Here is a 23,457-nt window from a genome sequence, read left to right as displayed (position 1 = left end):
TCTTTTGGACATTTTTTATCTGAAAAATTTTAAAATTAAAGAATTTGATTAATTCTCTTTATTTTGTAAATTAAGTTATTATAAAATATTAGGAAAAATCACAAATTTTTAACGCATTATTAAAATAGTTTATAAAAAATTTTTAAAAAAGTTTAATTTTTCATATTTTACCTCCTTTAATAAAATATTAAGTGACACTAAACGTTTTTGATTATACATAAAAAAAATCCGGATCAGTAGATCCGCCAACATTCCGCCCACATGTTTTTACGTATTAATTAGTAAAAATTAATACGTAAAAAACTCGACTTCGAAAATTTTCAAGATCACGATACATTCCTTATACACTCTACCCCCCCCCCCCCACATATACTGTGTATGTGTGTGTTTGAGTGGACGGAATGCAAAAATGCTGACCTTCCATATTATATGGTATTTTTATTATTTTTATAACAATAAACTCGCCTTAAAAACATACAATATAAACTACAACCGCTACAGTCCTTTATATATTCGTAATGTCATATTTTTTTCATATAAATAAAAATCAACACATAACTTTTCACTGTGCACTATGTATTTGTAAATAAAAGATGTGGTTATGTAATAGCGAATCTTATGGCATGAGCTATCCCGCTTCCTATACCTATTCTTCCACTGAATAATTTTTCCATTACTCAAGATGTGCAAAATTCCAATTGCCTCTGAAATCGTCTTATCTGCGTTTGCTGTCGCTTGTAGTTCCTCCATGCACTTTTTTAAGGATTCAAAATTTTTATAAACGCTGTTCACGGTGCGTATATCGAAGTTCGATCTTGTAGGGGAAGGTTGGGCAACACGGCTGTCCATATGCTTTCTGAGAACAGAGAGACGCTGTGGTGATCTATAGAAAAATGTTGGTATCGACATGAGGTTCGAAAAGAATATTCTTGAATCTCGGGTACTACTTGCTGCATTTCCTCATCATCAGATTCAGTTGGTGTGCATAGCAATGAATAGAATGTGCATTTTTGTACACTTCTTTCATTTTAGCCTGAACTCCCCCTTTTTTGCCTTTCATCACACTTGCGCCATCAAATGTCTGAGCAACCAGTGTTTGAGTATTTCGTTCGAGGATTATGTCTAACTGATCTAGAATGCACTTCTAGATCAGTTAGACATTCTTTGGTTTAAAAGAATGTCTAAAAGAAGTTAGACTTCTTTGGTGAAAAAACCCCAAAAAACGCTCAAAAATGTCTCCTTTCAGTTCATATCTCAGAACAATTACTACAAATTTTGTATTTGTATATGTTTTGAAACATCTGTTGTGTCATCAGCCATGACAGCTACGAATGAAGCTTCTTTAATTTCTCTTTTTATTTCATCCCCGCATATTTGCAGCAAATGGTCAAGAATATCATTCTGAATAGTTTTTGAAATGCCTTTAAATGCTGCATTACTTTCTAAATGGTTCTTTAAATTGGAATCTAATGTACAGGCGAAATTTATTAATCCTTTGAATACTCCTGGATTTTTAGAATCATGTTTTTCGTCATGTCCACGTAAAGGAATTTCAAACTGTCCACAAAATTTAATGCAGTCTATTATTTTAGATGATACCTCATGATTCTTGGTAACTTTTCTGTTGTTTGCAGATCGAAAGTCTGTAGGCCTCACTAAGCTGTTTTTTAATATTTATGCTTCCTAAAAGCGGTAGTGAAATCAAATTATCAATATGATCTTTGAACTCTCATGTTTTACAGTTTTTTTCTTTCATTCTGTTTATGTTTGCAAAGCCACTTTTTGTCCACGTTAAGTCACCTCTGAACAGTAATGGTACTTTGGTACCATTAAAATTGAATGGTACTTTTGGTACCAGTTTTAAAATTGAATGGTACTTTTGGTACCAGTTTTAAAATTGAATGGTACTTTGGTACCATTCAATTTTAAAACTGCGAATATATTTCTTATTATTACTTATTCCCCGCTGAGAAATTTGAATCTTTGGTGTGGGACGGCCTTATTTTTTAATCGCATTTTTTTCTTGGAGAGATAATTGTGAAAAACTAAGTTGCTGAAGTTTATTCACTGTCACGCGATTTACTTCAATGGAGGCCATGATTCAATCAAATTTCACAAAATCGAGTGTCGTACAAATAATGTTTTACTTACACATCACCTCATAATATAACTTAAAATTAACAAGTTCAAGCTCAATTCGCAATTAGCCTGTAATCACATAATTACACTGTTGTTAAGTCAATGTTGAGTATTGACTTAACACTGATATTATTTAGGTACTTAATGGGAATTCGGGCGAATAACAAAAAGATACCGACATTGTGGCTACACACCCATTATGATCAATATGCTGGTTGCTAATGACAACCAACTACCAGTTATTCACTGGAATGCAAAACGTGTCACTGCCTGGGGCACAGAGAGGCCTACAGTTAATTAAACTTCACAGTTGGAAATGATTTCGTGTTTTAATTCGTTTATTATTGAAATGATTATTGGAAATAGAGGATGCGCATACTATATGCGGTTCCTGTTAATAAAAATATTCATAGCGTTGCATTGTTCTTCACAAAATTTCATATAATTCCGTTCACTCTATATCTAGATTTAAATAGCTGGGGGTGCTGCAGTGCGTATGGACGAGCCGCCCCTGCTAATGATACATGTCGACAATGTCACCTGGCCTCAGAAACGATCCAGCACATCACCGCGGGATGCAAGGTGATTACCCAGACTGAGTACACTCATAGACATGACCAGGTAGCCAGGATAATACATCAGAAGCCTAGCAAGGAAATACCAGTTGATCGAAGGAAGTGTACCGTACTACAAGTACGAACCCCAGACTGTACTAGAGACCCCCAATCCAGAAGCTGTACTGGGACCGCGCCATAATAACGGATAAGACAATCCCGCACAACAGACCGGGCATAACCCTTGTGGACAAGAAGGAAAAGGCTACCTATCTGATTGACATAGCGGTACCCAACACTGGCAACCTGCAAAAAACCAATGGGGAAAAACTCAGGAAGTACACGAACTTAAGACAGAAGATCAAAGAGATGTGGCATATGCAACAAGTTACGACCATCCCGGTCATCGTGTCAACCACTGGTATGGTGCCAAAGCCTCTACATAACAGCCTAGCAACAATAGGTCTCCCAGTGAACACTTACAAGGAACTCCAGAAAGTCGCAATCCTGAACACCTGTAGGATAGTCAGAGAGTTCCTCGACCAACAGTAACACCAGACATAACAACAACCATCCTGTGTACTTGGTAACAATACCGCCACGAGGTGGAACCCTCAATCAGGCAATCAGGGAGAAATAATATAAACAGCAATAATAATAATAATAATAATATTCAACCAATTTAAATTGTAAAACACTGTTAAAAGTTGGTATATCAAAATGAACAATTTAATAATCTCTTGCGTTATTTATAAATTTGATTCTTATTTAAAAATTGACCTTCCTTGCCTTTATATTTGCAAAATCCTTAATTAATTCTGTAAGGTGTATTTTGGCTTTTTTTTTTGTGTGCGTATGTTTACTACTGGTATAACTAGATAATTTAATTAGTTTGCCCTATAGGATTTCTTTTCTAGTTTTTTTTTAGTTTTTTTATTTCTAATTTACTAAATGACCATCCAGTACTATCCACCGTTACCGAAAACATAAGGAGTAACACATGGTGACTGTCTACTATTACACATATAATAATAATATTATCATTATTTGATATAGTTTTTTTTCTATAATATTTATATAAAAAATTATTGGTGGAGGCCTTGTCCCCTGCGTCTTCATGGCCCCCTTATGATTTGCTAATTCTTGCAATGTAATAGCCTCTGACCTCAGAAAATTTCAGCCATTAACTTGCCCGCATGAAGTTTTTCTGCATTTTGTCCTAGTTTCATGTTTTCGTTCGACAAAAACTTTATAATAATGAGTTACGAACCTAACTTGCCATTTTCTTTCGGACATAACAGTGAGTACTGATTAAACTGGTTTTATCGAGCCTACTGTAGCAAATCGTGAGTCCTTCACCCGATAATGTCATTATAATTGTATAATATATATGTTTGTTAATGAGTGGTAATTAAAATAATCGCATTCATATTTCAACCACCTTCGAATACGTGAATAATTATAAATATAGTACATTTTGTACTAGTCCAATCCAATTCTTACTATACAGTACTAAAAGAATTAGCTATTGATTACAATACTGCCAAACCTTCCATACTATTAAAATACTCGTATAATTAATATGCAACTAATAATTTCCTTTATTACATTATATAAATTAAGTTTTTTCTTTTTCTTGTTTTTTTCAGAAGCCATGTAAATTATCAAGGATACTCCTCCTTTTTATTATTATTTTGGGCAGAGGATGCTGTGATTTTCCCCAGGACTATGGAAGCGATTTCATCGATGGCGCCTCTAAACATTTCTTTAGTCTTCTCATGTCACCTTTCGATTCCGATGATAAAAATCAACAAAATAATGATCGGGTGAGTGAAAGAACTGGACATATCCCCGCCGAAAATAACAGGAGAAGTGCTTACCGAATTCCGCCATCTAATAATAATTATCATTCTCAACAACCAACTGTAAGCTATAATCTGGACAGTGACTCTGAATCAAGCAGAAATCCATATGAGACTTTTTATACTGATAATTCTGCTAATATCACAGGTTCCGACTCGTCACATTATCCTACTGTGCAGCAGCATCACTACCCTCCACCGGCCGAGCATCACTACGCTCCGCCGGCCGAGCCCCACTACCCTCCGCCGGCCGAGCACCACTATCCTCCGCCGGCCGAGCACCACAGTTACTATTCACCACCCCCTAAGGACTACCATCAGCACCCTCCACAACACTATTATCCACCACCACCACCACCGCCACCACCAAAACCGAGAAAGATTCACATAAGTTTGAATCAAAAGAGTCCGGATTATAAAATTCTAGATACCCACTTGAGGCTTCCTCCCGTCAAGCTTCGTTTTCATATCAATCCCAAAATCACCATTACTTCGAATACTAAAGACCCACTTGAAAAGAAACCAGATCATGATCATCATGATGAAGAACCGTATCCACCGCCAGAAGAATATTCTTCTCATTATCAACCATACGGTGTCAATAAGCAAGTGATTGCAGTGAACTATCCAAAGACGCATTATGATTACCAACAGCCTCATCATCAACAACAACATCACTACCAGCAGGCGCCTTACCAGCACCAGCCACATCACTACGAACCTAGCCACAGGAGTGGAAGCCATTACGAACCGTTTATCAGAGTGAAGACAAAACCTATAGTAATCACAGAACCTCCTCCTCCTCCAACCACAACTACCACAACTCGCAGACCAACCACCACTCGCACTACCACTACTCGCAGAACCACCACCACCCGAAGAACTACTACTACACGTCGACCAACAACCACTCGTAGAACTACGACTACTACTACTACACGTCGACCAACAACCACTCGTAGAACTACGACTTCTACTACCACCACTAGCACTACTCTCCCAAGAAATACGCAGCAGTCATCGTTAGGAAGGAATCCTGACTATTCTTATCCATTCCCTCGTCCGAATGAACAACAACGTAATGATAAAGAGCTGAGTACATCAACTGAGACAACACAAAGCAGTGAAAGAGAGCGAGAAATGGCTGCATCAACCAACATACAAGCGAAAAATGATGATGATTCAGAAATCCTTACTTTCTCTAATGTGACGTCAGAGAACGAGCCTCAAACATCTTCCACAGATCCAAACATATCTTCAGATTCAGCACCTATATCAACTTTAAAAGTAACTACTGGAAGCACCACTCGCAAAACAGTCTCTTCGTCATCAACTTCTCATTCCTCGACAGACACAACCACAGCAATAACAAAACAAGAGGAGGAGACAACAGCAGCATTTCTTGAAAATAAGGAAAAAACAGATATTACCAACCCGGAACCTATATTTTTTATTAATAATAGTGCTGAAGAGTCAGCAGAAAGCATTGATGCTCCTGTGAAAATAATCGAAACTTCGATGATGATCGACGGGAAAAATCAGACAGTTAGATTTTATTATATAACTCAACCTGTTCATTTACCTCGTGATGTATACCGACAGGTCACGCAACAGAAGGTCATCAGTAAGGAGCTTAAAAGTAAAAACAAGAAAAGGAAAAACGACAATTAGAACAATAATTCTCATATAGTGTATTTAATATATCTCAGTGAAAAATGAGCAAGATCTTGTTTATCTAAGTTGCAATTAGAAGCCATCTTTACACTAGTAGTCAAGAGATGGAATTTTTAGTGGCACTCCAAGAACGTTGGTTGCAGAGATTATTGTTAAAAGGGATGTTCGTTAAACGTTATTTGTGTTCGGCAACAAAATAAGGAACAACAGACTATTCAGTTAAAAGCAAAGATTGCACCGTTGGAAGGAAACGTCAAATATCAGTTCTTCCAGATAGTCATAATCACTTAAGTGTTGAGTGTTAAGCAGTTAAACAACAATTACGACGAAAAATATACCAGTATATGACTTCTTTTGTAAAAACTCAAATATGTTTTTTTTTTCACAGATATTTGAAAAATGTTCTTAAAGAAAGAAGGAATGTTAGCATTAGTCACTCCAGTTGCTAACATCATGCAGCAGCTACTGGTATAAATTATAACAATGAATCACTAAACAAAAGCCTATAAAACTTATAACTAAACCTGCCTGGTAACGTAAAAAACAAGTCACAACATGCATTAATTAGATTTTGTACGTTAAATAATAATTAAATTGTTAAAAAAAAAAAGTGAGAATACATTCATATTAAGAGTCCTAACCTTTGTAAAATGCACAAATAAAAAATTTTTGTACTTCTTCGTTGTTTTCATTTAATGCTTGAATCTGTCACATGTAAAATAGAACTAACTTATTAACTCACTATAATTCCACTAAAAATATTTAGAATTTTTATATCCAATGTGTATATCGAATTTTTATATCCAATATTTCGAATTCAAGGATATAGAGTTGCTAAAACGAGTACAGAGAAGAGCAACAAAATTGGTGAGAGGAACAAAGAGGCGCTCTTACCAAGAGAGGCTTAAGTTCTGCAAGTTGCAGCATCTGGGCACCTGTGAGGAGATCTGATTGAGGTGTATAAGGCCTTGAATGGCTTGAGCAGGCTCAAAGGTTCAATGCTGATGGGATTCTTCTGCTTGCTCAGATTAAGAACCTGAGGAAGGCATAAATTCAAATAGAGGAAAGATAGTTGTAGAATAGATTTGCAGAAGTTTACCTTTAGCCAGCGGGTAGTTGATTGCTGGAACAGACTGTCGTTGTAGAAGTTGAAAGTTTAAATAAATTCAAAGCAAAACTAGACAAACATTTGGAGCGAATGGATGTGTGAAACGGGAAGGAGTTTTTTTTTGCTGTTTTTTTTTTTTTTTTCGCTGTATCAGCTTGCTTTCTTGCATCACATGCCTCTACTAATGCTAATGCTAATCACTAGTTAAATTTTATTAATTATTTTATTATTCGATTATGTAATGAAGTAATTATTACAATTATAAAGACAATAAGCAATTATAAAAATTATAATAAACGTTGAAAATATCCATCTTCTTCTTGAATAAGTGCAAGATGCTTTTCATTGATGTCATTCGATGGTATCTTTTCTAATGTTTGAACAGCTAAGAACGCAAATTCATCTTGGGTATTGGTTTTCAGTTCCTCCAACTATTTCGCGAAAACGGGCTACTATTGGCGAAATTGTTTTTTCTTTTTTGGTACTGATGAGTCGGGATATTTTTCTGTAAATTCGGCTTTGCCGTTCGTATATGATATTTTTCAGCCATAAACACATGTTCAGAGAGGGAATATGTCATGATGCCTCCGTCAAGTTATATAAACTTTTTAAAGTGTAACCTTACACCTATAATCGGACAAAGAGAATCCACAAATGTTTTTAGATTCATTCATAAATGCTTAAAGCGCCTATTTATTTATTTATTCTAGAAAGTGAACTGTTTTTGAAGATCTCTTTTTTATTATTAGTTTTCTAAATATACAGGGGTATTTCAAAATTGTATAGAACAAATGTAGGAGCATATTCTACAGCTAAAATAATAAAATAGTTAAAATAAAAACGCTAAAATAATTTAATAAATAAAATAATAATAAAAAATAAACTTAATATCTGCGAAATAAAGACCCAAAAGAGTTTATTTCGGAGATATTAAATATTATCATAAACTACAAAATTGTGTAAACGGAAAAACACTTTTATGTTCAAATTTATGTTTTAAAAAATACCGTCATATTATTTAAAGTCCGGCTCACATAGGACTTTAAACAGTGTGAAAAATAATACCAACACCGATATGAATGGTGTTCTACTACAATTACAAGAATCATACTAATTAATTAGTTGTGAGTGAACAGTGTTAAGAAGTACGAAGCAGGACAAAGTTTATCATCTATTGCACGGAATTAGGTCTCGCTGCTTCAACAGTGAATACTATTTTAAGGGACAGTGCGCGCATAAAAGAACATATAAAAGGACAGTGCGCGCATAAAAGAACATATAAAAGGACAGTGCGCGTATAAAGGATCAACGCATTTAAGATCAACAGTGATCACAAAACAGCGTTCACGTGCTATACAGAATATGGAAAAGCTATTAATAATATGGATGGAAAATCAGATTCAAAAGTGAGTGCCCCTGAGGCAAAGGCTATTCAAGCAAAAGCAAGAAGTATTTATGAAGGTATTAAGAATAAGTACGGCAAACCCCAAGCCAAGTTCACGGCAAGCAACGGGTGATTTAATAGATTCGCGCTGGTTTCCAAAACATTAAAGTACGCGGCGAAGTCGCCAGCGCCGATTCTGCAGCTGCAGAGAAATTTTGGTGTTGGAAAAAATCCCCCTCTAAATCTCCACAGCCCTCAACTTCCGCAGCGGCGTGCTTATCAACTGGAGAGTTAAATCTGGCAACGAGGCTCTAAAAGTTAAAACTTGCTGACGGTATACCTGTCTCCTCCATTTTTTTCTAATTTTATAATTTTGAAATTTTTGTAATTTTGTACACTTTTGTAATTTTTCCTGTGCATGAGATAAAAAAAATTAATAAAGAATTCTATTTATATGTTCATCGAGCATTTCTTTTTTGTTTCAATCAAATTCAGCGCGCATAGTTGCGAGTGCTGCATAAGCATTTAGTGAAATTCCGACTTACGTAAAGTTCCGGAGAACGCAAGCCTTACGTAAGTCGGAGAGTACCTCACTTATTTTAAGTTCTTCCCCCTTCTTCTTCTTCTTCTTCTTCTTCTTTTTTTTTTTTTTTTTTTTCAATGACGTTAGGTATACTCTCCCTTAAGGTTGTACTTTTTTTCACGCCTTCCTATTTCTCAGTTTTCCTTTCTTTTTCTACTTTCAGCCTTCCACATAGAATTTAAGTAAGCAGAATTAAGAAATGAGTTATTTTGTATGTTATTTTTTATGGTAAATCCAGAAACCACTCGATAGAGGTCTTGACACTACTCCTAATAATACTTGTGAACTCATATTCAAATAATTACACAATTGGGGCGAGGTTAAACTGCGATCCTGGCAAAGTTTATTTCACCACCCCATGCCATTGCAGTTGGCATTGTAGTAGGGAAGTGAGATGCAGCATAAATAAAACATAAAATCATTAGTGACACTGTTTATTATAAGAATGCATATCAAGTAAAAATACAAATATTAAAATATAAAAAAAATAAATAATATAAATACAATAAAATAAACAAAAACAATTTTTTTTTTAATATTATTTCTTAGAGCACGTGGCTCCCTTTGAATCAGGGCGCCCTGAGGAATCGTTCCATCAGCCAGTATTTCGAGCCGGTTTTGAATACTTATATTGAGTGTTACAAGTATTTAGTAACGTGAGTATTATGAGTATTTTAAGTATGGTGCAGTTTCAAGGACAGTTTCATTTAAATGAATACCGGAAGGCCAGGCAAGTTCCCAATATAATACTACAACTAAGTATGATATATTAATATATATGCAAACTCCAGCCGTTTTCTGTGGAGTAAGATAAATAAATTACATAATGTGAAAAAAAAAAAGTTCATCCAAATAATCAAATAAATAAAACCTGGTATGAGAAAACATTTGATGAAATATTGAACATTGGATTATACACTGTATTACGTTGTATATTTCAATAGTACAAATATTACTAAAACAAAAGAGAATTAAAAAACAGGCAAAACGCTCATTGGTTTAAAAAACGTTTGCTCGGAACTTTATACATATACCTGTTGTAGAACTTCCTGTTTCTGCCAAGATGTAGAGTGCGTGCCTTTTCTTTTTTTGAAAAGATCTCAGTGGCACCTCCCAAACATCCGTTTTTGCCTATACTTCTTGTTACTGCCTCTGTGTGTGTGTGTGTGTGTGTGTGTGTGTGTGTGTGTGTGTGTGTGTGTGTGTGTGCCCGCGCGCGCTTTCAGGTTTCAAAGTTTACTATGCACTTTTTTTTACATCGTTTCCTTTATTATATGGGCAAAGGCATTTGCAAGCTCTTATAGTGATATACATTTAATCTAAAAGAGCAGACGGTAAGTGAAGTTCATAAAGTTCATAACATATGTTAATTTTTTTGTATTTAGTTATAATAGAAATATTTCTATTTAATAGTTCTCAGTTTATTATATTACAACATTATAAATTGCATTATAACATATTTTAATATTACCTATAATAAATGATAACACTAGAATTACAGCGAAAGTCCGCTATTACAAGCAGGGCCAATAGGGAGAAATCTGCTATAAGAAAGTTTTAATGTAGCATCACTTTAATAACCTTTAACATAGGGAAATTTTAGGATTATAACCAAAGAAATATCATGGGTCACTTTGCAACTATATAAATGGCACGTGCGTTGCGAAACGTTGATCATCGCAACGCAGAAATGACCCAGACACAGGCATACGGTATTTACCTTACCACATACCTTACTTCATATACAGTATATTTCGTATCCTTCCATGATTTGTCTGCTGCTTTGCACAGTTCAGTTATTGAAAGGTGATTCAGACCAGTTGGCCATGATTTCAGCATTCAAGTTGGCAAAATGGCGCAAACAAATAAGATTATGTGCATCAGCCAAATTAATACAAGATAATAATAATAAACTAAAAACATAACCGATGTCACCTTTCCCACTTCATTTATCAATTTCTTTTAAGTACTCATCCAATACTTTCTTAAATTTGGATAAACTTCCACCATCTACAAGATACATGTACAAGAAGATCAAGGCGTGGTATTTCTCACTGAGAAATATCATTAGGCACTGAGAAGCCTGCTAAAATCAAAGCTGAATGGCAGGAACATGGTCAGAGCCATAAACACCTACGCAGTCCCGATACTAACATGCTCCTTCGGGATCATACACTGGAGCAATACTGAGCTGGAGAAGATTATAAGATCGACAAGGATAATGATGACCAAGACCTGCCAACACCACCCGAAGTCTACCATCGAGAGACTGACCATAACACGGAAAGAAAGAGGAGAGTGGGATTTGACAGATCCCAATGAACAGCAGAAGAAGGCGAAGAATGCGATTAAGAACTTAAGGGATTACTTCTAAGAAAACACAGCGCCAATCTACCAAGCCATAAGGAAGATAAATAAACGGTACACAGCGCTCAACCTCAAAAAGTAGACCTCGTCACACAGAGAGACAGAAGATACTCCATGGCAGGACTACAATGACCTCTATCAAGTCTACATAGATAAGATGGCTTCGAACACATGGCTCACGAGTGGGAGGCTCTTTCCCGCGACCGAAAGATTCATGATTGCTATCCAAGACCAGGTAATCAGCACCAGGAACTACAAAACCAAACTGTTATATTAGGGTTACCCAGTAAGTTATTACATATACCCATGTCTGTAAATTGTGTGTGTCCTCTAGGCACCAGGATTTATAAAAAAAAAATCAAATTATTATATTAGAGTTACCCGTAATTGATTACATAAACCCGTATTTTTGTCTATAAATTGCGTGTGTACTCTGGTCGATTTGCCTGCTTTGCTGGACGAAAAATACTTAGTTTCTGGGGCAAAAAAAAAAAAAAAAAAAAAACCTTGCTATCTACGCCTGAGACCGACTAACTCAGCCACGGAGGGAAAAAAGCCCATTAAAGTTTCTCGCATCATCGACGGGATTCAAACCCTTGCCTTTATCACCCGGTGTGGGGAGGGTGGTGACGATACCACTGTGCTACCAACGCAGACCACCAGGTTCTATAGAAAATACAGCGCCAAGGCCCGGAGCGACAGATGATACATGCCGACTATGCCACCTGGCTCCAGAAACAATCCAGAACCGTTATCGCCCAGAGAGAGTATACTCATAGACATGACCCGGTCGCCAGAATAATAATACTGTACATCAGAAGCTAGCACAAAAATATCAGTTGATCAAAGAAGCTGTAGCGTATTACAAGTATGAACCCCAGGCCATACTAAAAACCCTACTCACAAACATTGGACAGCGCCATAATAAAGGACAAGTCGATCCCGCACGATTACCAGACATAACCCTCATCGAAAAGAAGGAAATGGCTACCTACTTGGTCAACATAGCGGTGCCCAACACCGGGGTGTCATTCGCTAAAAACAAGAACAATGTGTAAGAGTAGATCTTACAAATAAAATTTAAATATTTATTTTGCTAAAATAAATCCAGGAAGGGTGATGGAAAACGAGTATTAAGTTAAAGATAGTAAGTATTAAGATTGGTTATTTAATTTTAATGTAAATAAGGTTAAAGTTGGAAGAACACTGGATTTAGTAATGGACAGTTTTAGGCGTGTGAATTAAAATATCGGTTAAAGGTAAACAAGTAATTTAAATAATACAAGAGAACAAACAGAGACAGCCCAATGACTAAAAATAGAGGGTGCCATTTGAGAACAGGAGTGAAAGGGTTTCTGAGGGCAAGAACAATAGGACGTGAAATGGGATTAGGAAGCATCTTTTGATCTAAGCCACCATTAGAAAGTAGAGAGGAAATCAGTGGACGTCCAGTGTTCGTGTCAAAAGAAAACGGCGTGAGGATGACTGAATTTTGGATAAGTTCGCCATATTTAGAGAGAAAGTGTGAAAACGAAAATGATTGTTTTGGAGGTTACCGGCAAACATGAAAGGGTCATACTGCCGTGTGAAAAAAAAAAGAAATTTCTAGAGAAGGGTTGGTTTGTGCGCTAGGGAGACAGCTGGGGTGAGATGTTTAGCAAATAGGAAGGAATGGAAAATTAAGCAGAGTATGGGGATTGGTTGAGAGTCCAGGGAAGGCGTTTCAAACTTGAGGAAAAAAAGAAAAGGTTCGAAAGGAGAGGGAAGTGTGGTCGAGAGAATTCTTAAAGTTACGTGGGAGAGAGTGGATTGTCGGGTTTTTTTTTTTTTTTTTCGAGTGCGGGGGGGAAAAGAGTCAGATAGGAAAGCTTAGTAATGTAGGCCCTTGTAAAGAGTCTGAAAAGTCGCGAAGGAACTGCTCCTGGGTTCTAGTTCCGACCGCAGAGAATGAGCCAAGTATGTACACCTGTGAATATATCGTTTACACAAGAAGGTGCGTCATGTCAAGAGTGCTTGTCAGCCTTGAAGGAAAACCGGAGTGCCCCCAAAAGTGAACGCATGACTGTCAGCTTTGAAGGAAAACCGGAGTGCCCAGAAGTGAATGTATGCCAGTCCGCCACCAAGGAAGCAAAGTGCCCAAGAAAGGGAAATAAAGCCTGTCTGCCAGGAAGGAAGCCTGAATGCAAGGAAATTGGAAGTAGTGGCCATTCCGGAACGTAAATCTGTTCCTGTGTTTTTCTCAAATTGAACTCAATGACTCATAACCTAGCTCTGTAAATCGAATTATAGTCCTTTTTGAAAAAGAATATTCCTGTTGTATTAGGCAAGTTAGTTACTAAGGTTGAGACAATTTGTTATGAATGTTAATGATAATGAAATAACGCAAGGGTGGTAAAGGGGATGACTAAGATGCTAACTAGAGAGTAAGTAAGGTAGAATGAGTGATTTATAGTGAACATTTTTGAGGTAAGAGGATAACAGTTGTAATGCTCTTCATGTGTTAAAGGCTAGAAAAAATATACTAAAAGAGTAATAAGAGCTGAAATGAGTTTAGCGATGTAAGTGATAAAAATTGGTAATGTAAGAGAATGATTGAGTAATCATCGAGGATTCATATTTAGTAAGATACAACGGATACAAACTGATGTTCATAATTTGTAAATTGGGAATAGTTGATGAGAGAGAGAGAGAGATAGTGTAGTGTACTGTAGTATGGTTCAAATATATGGAAATTGGTATGCCAGTATGTAATTATTTTTCTTTTATGTAAATTCTGTATATAATGTTCATTAAAGGTTGTAAATTTTTGTAAATAAATGTGTGTCTTTAATGTTCTGCTAAAACCCGCTTTACACACCCTAGAATCTAGAATTTTCTGTGAATCGCACTCAGAATTGCGTTTGTGAGGTGAGATTGTAACTGCAGTAGGGTGGAAGTGAATTGCAGGGGGAATATTTTTTAATATTCCTCCCCCAACACACACAAATGGAACAGAAAAAAAAAAAAAAAAAAAAAAAATATATATATATATATATATATACAGTATATATATATATACCGGGTGGTTATAAAATAAATTTCCCTGTTCGGGAGACCCTAGTGTCAAAATGGTTAGAGTTAGCCCTGCGAAAATCGGTGGGTATGTCATTTAGGGTATGTGGAAACGATTTGTAGAAGAAGAAAAAAAAAAAAAAAAGTTCGGATTTCCAACGCCAGGGGGAAAACATACGTAAAAGTTGTCGTTTTCTTCAAGACACGCTGCTTACTCAAATGACATCTTGTTAGATAAAAGCAGAAAGGCCAACACCACCGTCAATAACCATTATGGCTCTTACAAAAAAGGAACGTGCCCTTTTAGTAAAACTGTTCTACCAGGATAATAATAACTCTAACACAGCACTACGTGAATACCGGAAACTAATAAAGAAATTTGAAGCGACCGGGGAGTTAGGTGTAATTCCAGGCAGGAGACGACCACGTATTGTAACGGAGGTAATGGATGAAGTGGAGGTTGCAATGGTCAGAATTCGAAACATTACCAGTCAGGTGTGTCAAGAGATTTGAACCTTCCTTTATCTACTATATGTAAAGTGCTTCGAATGATTTTATGCTGGTTCCCGTGCAAGAACTAAAGTCTTGTGATCAGCAACAACGAATGGACTTTGCCCTAGACAGGAGTCGGCAATCTTTTTTGAGTGAATTGCCATTTTTGATCTAATTAAAAAAAAGGGAGAATCCGCAGAGCCACACCTCAGCTCAAGCTGGGAGGAGGGCGAGGGTGGTTTTTCTTTTAAGTAATGGAATAGAGTGGGAAGGTGTTTTATTAAAAAAATATTTTTTTTGAAATATTATTTATTAATACAGTACTGAAAAAATGTAACAAGCAACCAATTAGGTACGAATTAATGTGACTTTTGCTGCTGAACTTCTTTTGAGCGAGTCTCTCAATATCAGGCGGTTATGCCATAATTTTCATCTTTAAACATGCTGAGAGACTCGCATTATTTAGACAGTTTCTTGATTTATTTTTAATATAGTTTATGTTCGAAAATATTTGCCCGCAGAAATTCGCCGAACCAAAAACTGAGAGAATTCCAAACGCAAATATTTTCAAATTTATATACAGTAAGTACGTGTGCGGTAAACTACTCCACGCATCGAACAAATTTGGTCTTGCTTTTTCAACTCATCTATCACCGTCCATTTGTGTAGAATTGCAAGGTCAGGCTTTTGCCTCTCCAATTCCTCAATTTCAGTTTTAAAGCATTTTAGTCTTGCACTCCACATGTCCTTGATTTTTAAGTCCTCTAACTCCATTTCAAATTGGGCTAAAAGTTAAAGAGCTTCAGGTACATGCTCAAAGAGCCGCAGGTTGCACACCCCTGCTCAACGATTTCTGGCTTGTATGGAACTTGACGATACATGGGCTCCAATGATCTTGTGATCTGATGAGGCACATTTCATTCTTCATGGGGCTGTAAATGCACAAAACTGCCGAATATTCTCGTCCATCTGCTGTGCATGAAAGACCACTACAAAGTCCATACGTTACAGTATGGCGTGGATTCACACAGAATTTATAATCGGACTATTTTTTCTTTGTAGAATCTACACCTCATGGCTTCCCTGTAAGGTGTATGTAACTAGTGCATGGTACTGCAGTCTTTTAAGAGATCACACTGTTCCCGCCCTGCAAGAAAGGCAATGCTTGGAGACCAGAGTGTTCATGCAAGATGGTGCCCCTCCCCATGTTGGTCGAAAATTGAAGGAACTGCTCCGTTCAGCGTTCGGAAATGATCGCATAATTTCTAGAGATGTTCTTCAGTTCTGGCCAGCCGGATCAGCAGAATTTCACAAATCATTATTATATTAGGGTTACCCGTAAATGATTACATTAACCCGTATTCGTGTGTGTAAATCGCCCGTGTTCTCTGGTCGATTTGCCTGTTTTTCTGGACGAAAAACCCTCAGTTTCGGGGAAAATCCCTTGCTATCTACGCCTGAGACCGACTAACTCAGCCACGGAGTGAAAAAAAACCCACTAAAGTTCCTCGCGTCATCGACGGGATTCGCACCCAGGCGCACAGACTTCACAGCGCTATCTCTAACCGTTTTGACACTAGGGTCTCCAGAATAGGGAAACTTATTTTATAACCACAGGTATATATTTAATAAATGGCGCCGAAAAATCTCTCTGCCCGAGGCGCCTAAATAACTGGGTCTGGAGCTGGATACAACACATAATAACAGAGTCTAAAATTTATTGTATTTATTATTTATAGAGTCCAAAATACTATATTGCTGAATATTTTCTCCTGCACTTAAATTGTTCCCAGGATAATCTTGATATTACATCATTACAAAAGCACCAAAAAACCATACTGACCAATGGTTAGGGAATAAACCTTGCAGGTGCAGAATAGGGCCTCTGTTTTAATCCTTTCATCATTTCTCTTCTTCTGAATCTTTTTTGTACCCCCACTTCCTGTCACGGGCTTGGTTCTATGATGAGATCTGGTGCATATGAATAAAAAGAAAGTGCATCTACATTCACACATGAGGAGTTATTCAATGAGTGGAGTGCTAGAAGTTTATCAAACGCTAACAGGGAGCTAAGTGATATTGTAATAACTGAGAGCAAAGTCTAGGAGAAATTGTTGAAGTTAAACATAAGGAAAGCACCTGGGGAGGACGGGATCTATCCAGTTACAGTATATTAAAGGAGGCAGCAAAGGAAGTAAGCAAACCCTTAGCCATAATTAGGAGAGCATCCTTGGACTCAGGGGAGGTGTGCAAATGTATCACCAATTCACAAAGGGGGCTCAAAAGGTGACACAATTAACTACAGAGCTGTTAGTTTAACTTGTGTTCCGGGGAAAATAATGGAATCACTGATTAAAGAAGCTTTGCAAGATCATTTAGACAAGACGGCAGTAATAAATGCAGGTTTGTTAAAGGGAGGTCTGGTCTGACCAATTTGATTGGATACTATAATGTGGTCACAAAGGAACTGAATGCCAAAAATAATTTTGATATCATAAGTAGATATGATGGGGATTTAAACACATTTGCATAAAGTCTAAATGGCTTTAAACACAATTGCATAAGACCTGAAGGGATTTAAACACATTTGCATAGTATACCACGAGCTCTGGTTTGAAAATTATAATTAGTTCTCATTTCCTACCCTAGATGGCGCCACATGCTTACCGAATTCTTTTTAGTTCATATTTATGTCCCTAGATGGCGCCACGTATATTTCTCAATTTTTTTTTTCTTCTTTTGTGTAATGTCGCAACATGAAGACTTCCTCCATCACATTTTATTTACTGAAGCGATAAGCATATCAAATAAGGTCATCGGAATATTTGTGTTAATTGTGTAATGTAAACAACATGAGAACATCCTCCATCACTTTTTATTTTTAAAAGTGATAAAAAATATTTTCTTTCGCTTGTGTCTTCTCACAGTTTTAAACCTTTATTGATCCTTTGATAAAAAGAAAATTCATTGTCTTGTCATAGTATTTATTAGCTAATCCATCAGAGTCTTTTTTTCTTGTGTGTGAGTAAACCTTTTTATAGGTTCGTTTCCTTAGAGATTCAATATGAAGACACATTTTTTTTTAATTAGAGCCTTTTTATTATTATTGTAACGCTTTATTATTGTCTTAACTTATGTGTGTAAACCATTTTATTGACTCATTTCCTGAAATCAAAAAAAAACTCAAACACCAAAGAAAATTTCTGCTTTTTAATGAACATTTTTTAAAAAGGTACATCTATGAACAAACAGTAACATTTTCAGATGTGTGGAAGCAGTCCATCCTCCAATCTTCAAGCTGCGGTTCCGAGATAATAATAATCACTATCAGGATGATGACAAATATAAGTAGTGCGATGTCTTCGACACTGTCCATTCCTACCTGTGGAGATAGAGAAATGTTAGCAGACTATTATAATCCTAAAGTAATAGGTAGTTTCAGTTCTATTGATGCTCTTCAAAAACATACTAAATTACCCAGACGTGTTGTGCGCGAATTCCTAGCTAGTCAACCTACTTACGTGAGACATCGACAGCAAAGAATTAATTTTCGGAGAAACGAAATTAAAGTTCCCGGACTTAATCACACTTTTCAATGTGACCTAGGTGACCTGTCGGCTCTCGCCGACTCAAACGATGGATATCGTTACCTTCTGGTTTGTGTGGACTGCTTCTCGCGATATTCTTGGGTCAGAAAACTGAAAAGCAAAAAAGCCAACGAGGTGGTGTAGGCATTCAAATCTATTTTCGAAGAAGAAACACCATTTTGTGTGAACACTGACCAAGGAAAAGAATTCACTAATGCTCCTCTTCGTCGGTTATTCCTTTCCCTTGGTATCAATTTCTATACAACAAGATCAGAAAAGAAGGCAGCTATTGCCGAACGGTTCATTCGTACACTGAAAGAAAAAATTTATAAGTGGATTTCTTATTCCAAAAGTCAGAAATATATTCACTTACTCGACGATATTGTGGCTACGTATAATCGTACTACCCTTCGTTCTATTGGTATGGCCCCTGTAAAAGTCACTCTTGCTAACGAAGAAGAAGTGTATAATAGACTCTACCACAGCAGTACCAAAACCCTGAAACCGAAATTTAAAATCGGAGATAGAGTTGTTTTGAGCAGCGGGTCTCACCCTTTTCGCAAAGGATACTGGGGGAATTGGACGAGAGAAGTGTTTACTATTACACGTGTTTTGAAGCGTAACCCTGTTGTGTACAGTGTGACAGGCCGTGATGGTGAGCAGATAGAAGGAACGTTTTACGAAACACAGTTACAGAAAGTTAACTTTGACGATAAACCCCCTGACGTCTACCCCATCGAAAAGGTACTTAAACAAAAGACAGTTAGAGGACAACGTCAGTTATTAGTCAAATGGTTAGGCTACCCACAAAGCTTCAACAGTTGGGTCAGCTCACAAGATGTTTTTCCTTACACTACCCAGTAATGCTAGTATGGAGAAGAGCAACACGATTGGTGAGGGGAATGAAGGGATTCTCTTAGCAAGAGAGGCTTAAGTTCTGCAAATTGCAGTAGCTGGAGACTAGGCACCTGCGCGGTGATCTGATTGAGGTCTATAAGGCCTTGAATGGGTTGAGCACGCTGAATTCTGATGGGATCCTTCCACTTGTTCAGATTACCAACCTACGGGGACATAAGTTCAAATTAAGAAAGGACAGATGTAGAATAGATGTGCGGAAATTTGCCTTTAGCCAGCGGGTGGTTAATTGCTGGAACAAACTTCCATCTGTCGTTGTAGAAGTTGATAGGTTAAATAAATTTAAGGAGGAACTGGACAGGCATTTGGAGGGAATGGTGTGATTTTTTTTTTTTTTTTTTTTTTTGGCTGATGCTGCATAAGCTCCTACACTTGCTTTCTTGCATCATGTGCCACTACTACTACTACTACTATCCCAGAAATTCTCAGTCACAATTCACAGTGGAACTGCCTAACGCTGTTTCTCTCTCTGGCAAATGGGAAGTAGCACTTGCCGAAGTACACTTCCCTCTTTCATGGGATAATATCTCCGATGGATGGAACATATTCTCACTGTACCCCAAAAAGAAAAAAGAAGTCAGAGCGATGACAGTATTAAAAGAAAAGTATACCACTTCCTCAAAACTTATCAATGATGTTAATTCTGTCGACAGTGACATTCAACTGAAAGTGAAAACAGACGGAACGAAAGAACAGTTCACGTTAAGGGTGAAGAACGAGGCTACTGTGAAAATCTCTAAAGTTTTTACAAGGGTTATAGGTCTCGATAAGACATTTAGCGAGGATCAAGGAGGGTTCCATATTTTCCGAAATTATCACGTCGGCAAGTGGGTTTCCAAGAAGGAAATCACAATGCCTAAAGAAGCATCCAATAGAACGATCACATATCGGGGTGTGAAAGCAGAAGCTGTTCAGGTCTGTAAACTACCACGAGGGAACTACAAAAGTGTATCACAGGTGCTTAATGCCATGATGAAGCTGGCACCCCAGCTCGACGCAAAAGTGAACTCCATAGGTATAGTGTCTATCGAAATCGATCCATCAGTTTACCTTCGCTTCCCAAAAACAGGACTCGGTCAGATGTTAGGTTTCGAAAAACTAGGCAGAGACTTAGAAGGCAGAGTTTACGCTAAGTACCAGGCAGATATATATAGGGGTGTCAGTTCCTATTTCGTCTATTGTAATCTAATTGAGGATCAGGTTGTAGGTGACACGAAAGCGCCACTGTTACGTGTCGTATCGTTTTCCAATAACGGAGAGTTCTCGCATTTAGATTATTACCCCCTCCAGTTAAGCACGTTCCATACAGTAACCATCCAAGTGCGTACAGATAGCGGTGAATTTGTGCCGTTCAGTGACGGAAAGACTACAATTAAACTACATTTCCGTGAACGATGAATGCGTACGTCCATTACTACACAATGCAAGCAGGGGGGAACCCCTACTTCGCTGGGCCATCTATCCAGAGAGGTTACGGTTTAGGAAACATCTTCCGCACAGCATTCCGTTTTCTCACACCGATACTCAAACCAGCAGCAGCTTTCATCGGTCGGCAAGTGCTATCAGCAGGACGTAATATTGTCGATGATGTCATATCAGGTGTTCCACCGAAACGTTCGTTTTTAAATCGTGTATCAGAAGTAGGGCAAGCCATTAAAGACAAGGTGCGTAATCAGAGCGGTGGTAAACGTAGACGTCGCGATATTTTCGATGGAGGTTATGATGTCTGAGTTGGATCTTTTCAGTAAACCCGCCACTAATATGTGTGTCGAATGGTCGTCGTGTATTACTTTCCTTCCTCTGGCATCTGTAGATAGTGTAGGCCCGATCGAATTCTATATTCCGGGGACTTCAGAAGAATATCTAGACCTCGGGAAAAGTTATTTGCAGTTGAAGGTGCGAATCACGAGAAGCGATGGAAAAGATCTGGAAGAAAATGATAAAGTAGGAGTCGTTAACAATTTCTTTCACTCTCTATTCAGTCAAGTCGATCTCTTTGTACAAGACAAACTGATTAACCCATCGTCAAATACGTACCCTTATCGTGCATACCTGGAAACGCTTCTTATCTATGGACGGGAAGCCAAGAATTCGCAACTGACAACTGAGATGTACGTCAAAGATCAGTACCCCGATGCTAAACAGATGTTCGAGAAGGACGACAGTGGTATGTACCAACGATCGAAATCCTTCTCAAAATCGAAAACTGCAGAGATGTTAGGAAGACTTCGACTCGATCTGTGTCACCAGTCTAAATACATAGTGAATAACGTCTCCCTCCGTTTACGACTTGTAAGAAGTTCCCCCGAATTTTGTTTGCTTTCCAATGATTCGTCAACTGCCAAGTTGAACATTATGGAAGCAACGTTATTCGTACGTAAAGTGAAATTGAATCCTCAGATCCAGCTAGCACACATCAGTGTTTTAGAGAAGAACCCGCTCGTGTACCCGATTAATCGCGTGAACGTGACATACTTTTCTATTCCCAAAGGAATGGTAGATTCCACACGTGATAATATATTACTAGGACAAATTCCATCGCGTGTGATTGTAGGTTTGGTATCGAGCGAAGGTTTCAATGGATCGTACTCTCGTAATCCTTTTAACTTCTCTCACTTCAACCTGTGTTACTTACAAGTGACTTCCGATGGCATTCAGTACCCGTCAATACCTCTGACTCCCGACTTCAAGACAGGACAGTATACGAGATCGTATCTGTCACTCTTCTCTTCATTAAAGAAATGGACGGAAGCCACCGGAAACGATTTGTCATATTCCGAGTATCCAGTCGGTAATGTATTGTACGGTTTTGATTTATCGCCGGACGAAAACGCCATCGGCGAACACATTAGTGCATTGAAACGGGGGAGCGTACGTCTCGAACTGAAATTTTCCTCACCATTGCCTGAAAACGTCATGTGCGTCTTGTACAGTGAATTCGAGAACGTGGTTTCGCTGACAAAAGACAGGTCGGTTCTTCTGGATTATGAACACTGAAGAAATAGCACGTTTGTTGGAAAGTGTTGTTAAAGATTACCCCATAAGTGTATGTGCTCGCGACGAACTGCCTACGAACATTCTTAGTAAACCGTTTCTTCTAGTTGTCAACACCGATCCATCCGACAGACCAGGAACCCATTGGATAGCTATTTACCTCGGAGAAGAAGAAGTGGATTACTTCGACACGTTTGCCCGCCCCCCGCCCGAAGATTTTGCGGCGTTTCTGAAAAGGCAAAGTCGCAAGTGGACTCATAACAAGACTGTAATACAACATCGGGAATCTATAGCTTGTGGACTGCATTGTGTTTTCTTTTTAACCCATAGATGTCGCGGTATTACTATGAGACAGATTGTTAACGAATGTTATTGTAAAAATTTGTGGGGCAATGACATTATTGCCACTTTAGATGTAATCGATCACTTAAATAAACAAATTTAAAAAAAAAAAATTGTCTACTTACATGCTTATCCACTGTATTTTCTTTCCTCTCAAGCGACGGGGAGACGTCAGAATCGACTGTTTCTTCCTTGCACGTTTGGGCGCGCGCTTTTCCCCGGCCGCCACGGGAGGGAGCACGAGGGCCTCCTCTGGAGGCCCGCTTTTCTTCTTCAGTCCCAGAAAAGCCTGCAATGTTTGAAGGTAGGCCTTCACCTTGGATTCGATCGACATGTCCTGTCTCTTCAGAATTTCGGACATCTCTTCGTCCAGAGAAATCATCCGTTGGTGTTCTGGTGGTGCCA

At 37.8% G+C, this 23,457-nt stretch overlaps 3 protein-coding genes across 3 annotated transcripts in view; all 3 read left to right on the top strand.

Annotated features, from left to right (window-relative positions):
- The first annotated feature begins 10,522 nt into the window (after window positions 1–10,522).
- LOC150083297 (tektin-4-like) overlaps window positions 10,523–23,457 on the top strand; it is a 164,659-nt gene continuing 151,724 nt past the window's right edge. The window contains exon 1 of the mRNA XM_090377956.1: window positions 10,523–10,638. The gene's annotated coding sequence lies outside the window, so the exon portion shown is untranslated. The remainder of the gene's footprint in view (window positions 10,639–23,457) is intronic.
- On the top strand, window positions 19,225–19,665 carry LOC150083299 (uncharacterized). The gene has a single exon (XM_090378468.1). The coding sequence runs from the start codon at window positions 19,225–19,227 to the stop codon at window positions 19,663–19,665; it is 441 nt and encodes a 146-aa protein (XP_090234594.1).
- Window positions 21,478–22,713, top strand: LOC150083298 (uncharacterized protein F54H12.2-like). The gene has a single exon (XM_090378467.1). The coding sequence runs from the start codon at window positions 21,478–21,480 to the stop codon at window positions 22,711–22,713; it is 1,236 nt and encodes a 411-aa protein (XP_090234593.1).

The sequence above is a fragment of the Mastigoproctus giganteus genome, chromosome 7 (assembly GCF_048544385.1).
Source record: "Mastigoproctus giganteus isolate SK-2022 chromosome 7, ASM4854438v1, whole genome shotgun sequence".
Lineage (NCBI taxonomy): Eukaryota > Metazoa > Arthropoda > Arachnida > Uropygi > Thelyphonidae > Mastigoproctus > Mastigoproctus giganteus.
This window is presented reverse-complemented; position numbering and strand designations above follow the sequence as displayed.

Coding starts and splice junctions, on each gene's coding strand:
- LOC150083299 (XM_090378468.1), top strand. CDS start 19,225: ATGGCCCCTGTAAAAGTCACTCTTGCTAACGAAGAAGAAGTGTATAAT.
- LOC150083298 (XM_090378467.1), top strand. CDS start 21,478: ATGTGTGTCGAATGGTCGTCGTGTATTACTTTCCTTCCTCTGGCATCT.